The sequence below is a fragment of the Bradysia coprophila genome, chromosome X (assembly GCF_014529535.1).
Source record: "Bradysia coprophila strain Holo2 chromosome X, BU_Bcop_v1, whole genome shotgun sequence".
In the NCBI taxonomy this organism is placed as follows: Eukaryota; Metazoa; Arthropoda; class Insecta; order Diptera; family Sciaridae; genus Bradysia; species Bradysia coprophila.
In genome coordinates, this window is record NC_050737.1 from 4,527,651 (window position 1) to 4,535,931 (window position 8,281).

An 8,281-nucleotide genomic window follows, 5' to 3' on the forward strand; every position below is an offset into this window, starting at 1 on the left:
AACTCGTTCATTCCGGGTTTTCTTGAGTTATTGAACGGAACAAGGTCACGACAAAACCACAAACATAACTGCCGCGCCAAGTAAATATCTCTTATCGCGTTAGCAACATTTGCTATGCTTGAATCCTTATTCAAAAGCATTTCCGAAATTTTCTTTGATTTGTTTCAATTTTTTGTGAGTGAATGACAATTCCGTGAATACTTTCAAGATGACCTCTTAAATTTCCAGTCGACGTCCTTGTAGAGTAGCTGAAAATTTAAACGAGCCACGTAAACAATCAAAAAATTAAAATTCGCGTAGATAAAGAAAATGCTTGTTGCAGTTTCCTACCGAGTAATCTTTTCTTGACTCAGGCATTCTTTGCAGTATTTATGCTTCACATCGATAACTCGATCAGACCGAACTAGTAAGCCAAAGTAGTTTTTGAGTGAAGGATTCTCACCGGTGCACAAGGAGGCAAGACGAATAGATAAGTCTTTCCCATAGACAATTTTCGTCTGCTGGCGGATCATTTTGTCTGTTTAGCCGTTGTCATTCTGTAATTTGCAAATTGCGAAAGTTTTAGGAAAATGCCCATGGAAAAACCGTATGCATTTCTGAAGAAATTGTGTTTGAAAAGTTTTAAAAAAAACCGTTCTGATTGAGGTGACATGCACATTGACTTCGGAAGAATTATTTAAAACGCAACAATGCCAGAAGATTCTATTGTTATCAACTGAACTTGAAAAATCGACTGTAGAAATTAAATATTTAAAACTGATCAGTGTAGTAAGGTTCACAAATGCATCCTCTTCTTGTTATCACTAAAATATGCACGGATTTTGTCTTCAAAATATTCAAGATGTGAACAAAGTTTGTTTTGCAATTTCACCACAGAGCTCAACAGCACCTTTGTCTTTGTCGGTTCACTTTGTATTTGTATTCTTTTTAATTTGAAAATATCAATTTTAAGTTCTTTCACAACAGTCGGGAATATATTTTATCGGCACTAAATCGTCGTTGAATGAATATTTATATTTTAACTCAATGCTTTTTAGTTTAAACATAGTACGTACAGATATAAACACTAAGAAATGCTTCACTCTAGAGAACCGTTTTTACAACTGATGGTTCAGATTTCTGAACAATTAGATGATAACAATTATTGTTAAACAATAGCCGAATTATTAAAGACTACAATGTAGAGTTACTCTACTAAGAGTACGTGTGTGTAAGTTTTCATATGATGATAGTGCAGTAACACCATGCAAACATTGCTTGGAGTTTGTGTGTTGCTGAATTTGTACAAGTAAAACTTCTTGCTGTTGTTTTGCTTGATTTGATCAATCAAAACAAGTTAAAATGTTAAACAGATGTAGTAATTTAAATAGGTTGTTATAATTTTCAATTCAAAAATTCAAAATTTTTAATTTATATACAAACAAAAAGATAACAGCCGCCGAGTCAGCCGACTTAAAGCAATGGCGGCGGCTGTCGGCGGCTAGCCGCATTTAGCCGACCAAAAACACCGGCGGCGGCGGCGGCGTTTTAGCCGTCAGCCGCCGTTTTCGGCCCGGCTGAAAATCGGCGGCTCTCTGGTCTGGGGCAAGGCATTAAAAAGCGTCGGTCCAGCATATTGCAGACTACGCTTACCGTAGTTAGACGACACTATATGCCTTTTAAGAAGGTGGTTTATTATATCATTATTTGTTCTCTTGCTAGGAATATATGCATCTAAAAAAAATCTTGGGTAAATTAAAGTGTAACCGCATTCCCTATCATAAAAATTTACAAATAATTCACAAATTTCATCCTTTCATGCCTGATCGAATATGCATAAATCAAGATATGCTGAAATGAGATTGACACTAAAATAGCTTTATCAACATTTTCGGTTTCAGAATGAATTGGAATTTTCCTTGCGGGTAGAATGAGTTTGTTGGACTACACTTGCAAAGAAATATCACCCTACACTGCAGTGACGTGTGAGGTATCGTTGAAAAGCTGAGTTAAACGTCTTTCACGACAATCTATTTGAGCAACAAAAACATTCACCTAGTGTGAAAGATAACTTTGCAAAGTTCTTGAAGATTGTTGGACCTGTTTCCACCAACAATGAAAATGCAAATTTTCTTGAAATTTTCCACCAAATTTTCAAAAATCTTTTGTTGTGAATTTCATGAAGTTGTGAATTAAATAATGATTAATTTGACCCAGGTCATATTGCAACTTCTGTTCTAGATTTCACTTCAAAGTTGAGAAATTTTTCGTTGGGAACTTTCTCGACATTTTGTGACTTATCTCATACCCATCGGAAATTTTTTTCCTTGCTATAAATTGATATGGGTAAACATAAAAAAAAGTTCTTCTAGGTAATGATCAGGTCATGGAGCACTATGTAATGTGGTTTTGGATGAAATCAAAATTTTTAATCCTTCCACCTCAAATTGTGAAATTTAATGAATTAGACACAACAATGTCTTGAGCTCATTCATCCAAGTGTAATACCAAAAAGTTTTGGCTAAAGAATGACATTTCCACAAGGGTATTGTAGAGAGTAGTTTACAATGCACTTTTGAAAACTAGGATAGGAAAGCATTGTTTCAACGAAAAGTTTTATTCAAAAGAAAACTGAGTTCAGTCCCCTCAAATCACAAGTCCAACCATATGTACTTGTGATTTTTGCAACTATCTCTAAATTATTTTTATTAATCCTTATGAGACGTAGAATAGTTTTTCATTGTTCTCGAGATTTCGATGAATGTATGTATGAACAAGGCATCAGAACAGTCGGAGCGTTTGCTGCGACCTAGCCCCGTACAACCCGTAATCCTATTTCGTCCGCAACCATAATACGTCCGTAGCCCTAATAAGCCCGGAACCCTAATACGTCTACAACCCTCTAATGCGTCTGTTACCAAAATGCAAGTCAAGTTGGGCATTGTCAAATTTACTGAAACTGTTCATTTTTAAAATTGCGCATAGCGCAATTACGAAAGCCCGTACGAAGTACCTTTCAAATAAAACCAACAATTTACGACATTATTTTAGAAATCCAAAATTTTTTGCCAACCATTGGGTATTCAATTACCTTTCAAATGAAACAAAAACTAGCAAAATCGGTTGAGATTTACTCGATTTATGTGCAAAAAACACTTAGGGCCGAGTAGCGGCCTTAGTCCAAGGACCCAAATTTGAAACTTTTTTTGCCATCATTCTATTCGGCATTCAATTATCTCTCAATGAAACAAAAACTAGCAAAATCGGATGAAATTTACTCGATTTATGTGCAAAAAACACTTAGGGCCGAGTAGCGGCCTTCGTCCAAGGACCCAAATTTGAAACATTTTTTGCCATCATTCTATTCGGCATTCAATTATCTCTCAAATGAAACAAAAACTTGCAAAATCGGATGAGATTTACTCGATTTATGTGCAAAAAACACTTAGGGCCGAGTAGCGGCCTTAGTCCAAGGGCCCAAATTTGAAACTTTTTTCGTCACGTTCTTTTCGGTATTCAATTACCTTCCATAAAAAACTTAAACTAGCAAAATCGGATGAGATTTACTCGATTTATGTGCAAAAAACACTTAGGGCCGAGTAACGACCTTTGAGCCCTCCTAAAAAGCCCATGTTGCATCTTACCCAAAAACAATGTTCAGCAACTTTGTTCTACTCGTCAATACCTTTCATTTGATATATCACAAGCAGCTATTGCGTGCGTATTTCGGTAGATATCGTCCAAAGACTGAAAAACACCTTTAGGGCCCTAGCTCTGGAGGGCTGACCCTACCATGCCCATTTTCGAACTTGACCTTACTTTTGTCGATACCAGTCGGGGAAAAAAAGAATTTTGAAAAAAGGTTGTGATTTACTCAAGCTAGAGGGGTCACGGACGGACGGACGGACATTTTTTTTATTGCTGATTCGTCATCTATGAACATAGCCAAGTGCTTTGCCCTTACTGTCTGCTTCCAATTCGACGTGTTACAAACGGCATATTAATCTTATAAGCCCCCAGTACTTCGTACGGGGCTAAAAATACAAATTTATTGACCTGTTAAAGACGGCAAACATACGACCAGTATTATTATCGGGTCTATTACTTCCATCGATCGAAGTATTTTTAATCGGTTGATTTCAAATCTTGTACTTCAATTTTTTTAACATGCATTTTACTATGTGAACGTGAAGGGCCTATAAACAGAGCTTGTCATTATTTTTCGTCGTTATCGATAATAGGTCAACAGATGAATGTGACAGGTTATTATCTCGAAAACGATGAAACTTTTGTGTGAAGACATCATAGCGAAAATTATTATACGTCTTAGCAGGATTAAGTCGAGAGTTTACTTAAGACCATGTTAGGGCTGTTAAGGCCTTAAGAAATAATTTTGGTTTGGGTTAAGCTACTGCCTGTTCTTCTGGGTAAAGGACTGAAACAATAGATGCTGCGAAGAATTCTCCTCAGACTCACCTTTTAGTAAGCTTAGTATTCATTGTTTTCATCAACTCCTTAAGTACAGGTTTGTTCCAAGTAACTGTAAACACGAACTTTGACAACCCGAACAACGACAATTTCTTCTATAGCAACGTCGCTCACTTGATATTTCATATAAACCGAGCAACGTCGCCTACGCGATTTACACCGAGATATTATTGAGGTTATGGTTCTGTGGATGAAATTTGACAATTCATATGGCCTTGGAACAAACCTACTATAGCAAACCGTTGCTTGTTTTTTTTTAATAAAAAAAAAATTTTTAGCGCCAAAAATTCAAATCTCCAACTAAAATATTGTTAGTTTTGCTAGCATCCGCAGTGTGGTTTTTAAAGTTCATAAATTTATCGAAATGTCAGTCGTGGTGCAGAATAACCTCTCGCCGTGATGTTTTTGATTATGTGATTTTGGTTTTGAATAAAACGCCGGAATTTTCGATAAAATCAATTGACATAATGTGTTTGTAGTGACGAACGATACTGATCGAATACAGCTGTGCTGATTAAGCATTTTCAAAGGTAAAAATTTCTGTGCAGACGAGTATCTGGGCGTAAAGTACATATCAGGATTTGCATCCTTTACCGAGCACTGAGTGCAATTGTTTTGGGATACATTGAGAGTTTTGTGTGATGTGCAGAGATTAGACTAATTACATTGATTAACACAGCCTACAACAGCCCTATCCATGATTCTGTTGTCCGTTCGTTCGATTAATTCCCCGTCATTTTTCAGATAAGTCAAAGTCACACGATATGTCATTCGCAATAAAAAGGTTCCCGCTGTCAAGAATGGTCGCTTCACTACTTCATCAACATCACAGTCATTTACGGCCAATTCCAGCCACCATTCACACCAATTCACAGTTAAATTCATTCAAGTCTTGGTACCAAAGTAAGTGGATGCCGCGTAAGCTAGAGCCGCCCTACACTCACATCGTTCAAGTCGGCGATCCGGTTTTTGCGCCAAAAGTCGGTTCCTGTCCACTGGATGCCATCAAATCGAAAGAATTGAATTTCTTTATCGACCAATTGATCCGAGTGATGTCCGATTATCAAGTGGCAGGAATAGCAGCACCACAAGTGGGGCTCGATTTGCAGATTATTATCTTGGAATTCAGCGACCAATTGAAGAGAGAATTTTCACCCGAGATTTATAAAGTACGAGAAATGGAGACATTGCCACTAACAGTAGGTGATTTGATGAAAAACAGATCCGATCGAAGAACTCACTCAATTTTCTCCTTTGCCATTCCAGGTGTTGATAAATCCCGAAATGAAAGTGACCGACTACAGCAAACGGACCTACGACGAGGCATGTGCAAGTGTTTGTGGATATAAGGGTGAAGTGACTCGGTACGCAGGTGTTACATTGACTGGACTGAATCGTAATGGCGAAAAGCAGGAGTTACATCTGAAAGGATGGAATGCACGCATCGCCCAACATGAAATGGACACTTGAATGGGATCATGTATACGGACATTATGAATCGACGGACGTTTAGTTGCACTTGCTGGCATACGGTTAATTTGAAGCAAGGCGATGTCAGAATGGCATTCGGTCCAAAGTGAAACAGTCAAATGAAACGTGTGTCGGTCGTGCGTTAGCATAGAGTCAAATGTCTTGCAATAAATATATTTTATAAAAAAAGTCATGAGGCTACACGACACGTGTTGTACCCATTGGCTACGAGTACATTATTACAATTCGGTTGTTTCTAATTTTCTAGTCAGCAATTGAGATCATTGGTCAGCTTATCGATTTGCTGATAAACGTTGAACGGACTCAAGTTATTTTGTGTTGTGAAGCCATTGAACTCTTTGCCACTCGGTCGAGTAAGATATTCTGCGGTCAAAACGTTTTCGTCCAGTGAATCGGGACCATTAAGCACACCCGGATGACTAAGGTCGTCGTCATTCTTAAACCATTCGTTGGCATAAGCCTTCAGCCAAATGGATTACTGCCTTCGATGCTGTGCTTGTTGGTATTCGGTACTCGTGCGTTGCGCTGCGTGTCGTCAAATCGGATGGAGACGAGCCTGCACAATGGAAGTTAGTGTGAGTGTTATTTGACACAGTGGAATTACGTGGTATAATGATGTTACCGTAGGAATTAACGTAGGCTGCTCTCAGTTCCCGTTTGTAAGTTTTTCTTTGTGAGAAGCACAACGATATCACCACAACCAACAATGTCGATACGAAAATGTTGGCAAAAACCAGCATATGGACAATATGGTCGCTGAACGACATCGCTGTCAAGCGGAGTAAGATACGCTTCTGACGGTGAAGTATCAAACCCTACATTAAAGGTTCCTGAAAATTATTAGAAGAAGAATCTTTATTCATCATAATTCATTCGAGGATTGTTATGATATTACGCCGAGGCGGCCATTACCTAAAAACATAATACATCACAATTTTTCCAGTATTAGGATTATCTCAGTATCTCGATCATCACCTCGGAAAATCGAAATTGCTCCTTTCTATCTACTAAATGGCATGGTAGCAGGTCTGGTCTTTGTCTATCCCCACAGACCCGTCCCTTATTTTCAGTGTACCTTGAAATCGTCAACCTTAACGATCGCAGTCTATACGTTGCCAACGTCTGGAACAAGTAAATGTATCTTATACTACAGAATACACTCTGTTATATTCACTGGGACTTCTATCTTAGATAACGATCTGCAGGCTTAATGGATAAAGGACATGATCTGAAAACGTTTGATAATACGTCATTCACGCAAAACGGCAAAGTGTTCTGTCGCAAGCTGCGCTGATTCTATCGATATATAATTTGTGAATGGTCACTGTAATGGATTATTATGTTATTTGAATGCCGTTCCTGGTGGTAACCAAAGGTATCCTCGTTTGTATGTTATGGTCAAAGAAAACTCTTTCCAATTTTTTTAATACATAGCATACATCGCCAATTTCTCTCACATTATGTTACTTGGGCAACAGACTACTACTCTTTATTGCGTTGTTAATACTCAGTGGTGGATTTGAATTACATCATCTCATCGCATACGCATGAACAGTTGTGATTGATCGTTTTCGCAATGCCTCTGGAAAAGTACTAATGGTGCTAATCTCGTACTTGAGAAGTTTACCTTCCATCGCAGCAAATAATCTGAAACACTCGATGAGGCATGTAGTCTCTTCCTTGCATAATGCGTCAAATGGGAAAGGGTAAATAACATCAGCTCGGGCGTTCAGCTCGGATATCCGTCGCGATCTGTTACCTTGTCGTGTGAAGTCGGCAAACGTACTCTTTAGATTAATATTTTAGTGACATTCAGAGACATATTTGTAACTCAGTCTTCAACATCTCGAGATTCCTTCCTGGAAAGAATCATCGAGAACGACGATTCTTAACATTTTCGACATTAAAGTCAAGTATTTCCCTTCTAGTTCCCTCTGCTAAGGCGAGATTCAGTCAAGCACCATAAAGTCAAAAGTATCCCTTTCTATTCCCTGGTCTGTTGACAGGTGAATGACTCAACCTCGTTCGACCGGAATCATACAAAGATTAGTGGCGGCCGACTCAATCTGACTCCATCTCTCCGATCCAGGTCTTTCGGTACAGGATCGTACGATGATATTTACATCCATTTGAAAATAGGATAAATTTGCAATGATTAAATCGCGTCATCGCGCATGCAATTGCTTTATCTACATATTTTGTTCCAAATCCGGGTAGCAGTGTCCCATGAGTTTTTCACGCCGAGTTGCTATTCAGAAAGCTCAATTAAAGAATCGTAAAAAGAGTTTATCCGCTAGACGGCAAGTCCAGTACAACACTGAGT

At 38.3% G+C, this 8,281-nt stretch overlaps 1 protein-coding gene across 2 annotated transcripts; it reads left to right on the forward strand.

Annotated features, from left to right (window-relative positions):
- Positions 1-4,841: 4,841 nt before the first annotated feature.
- Positions 4,842-6,126, forward strand: LOC119084500 (peptide deformylase, mitochondrial-like). 2 transcript variants are annotated; one of them, XM_037194522.1, is made up of 3 exons: positions 4,842-5,096; positions 5,209-5,666; positions 5,734-6,126. In XM_037194522.1, the coding sequence occupies exons 2-3, from the start codon at positions 5,232-5,234 to the stop codon at positions 5,935-5,937; spliced, it is 639 nt and encodes a 212-aa protein (XP_037050417.1). In that variant the 5' UTR covers positions 4,842-5,096; positions 5,209-5,231; the 3' UTR covers positions 5,938-6,126. The 2 variants fall into 2 exon arrangements, with proteins under 2 accessions (XP_037050417.1, XP_037050422.1); XM_037194527.1 differs by having other exon boundaries at positions 4,842-4,997; positions 5,212-5,666.
- The last annotated feature ends 2,155 nt before the right edge of the window (positions 6,127-8,281 follow it).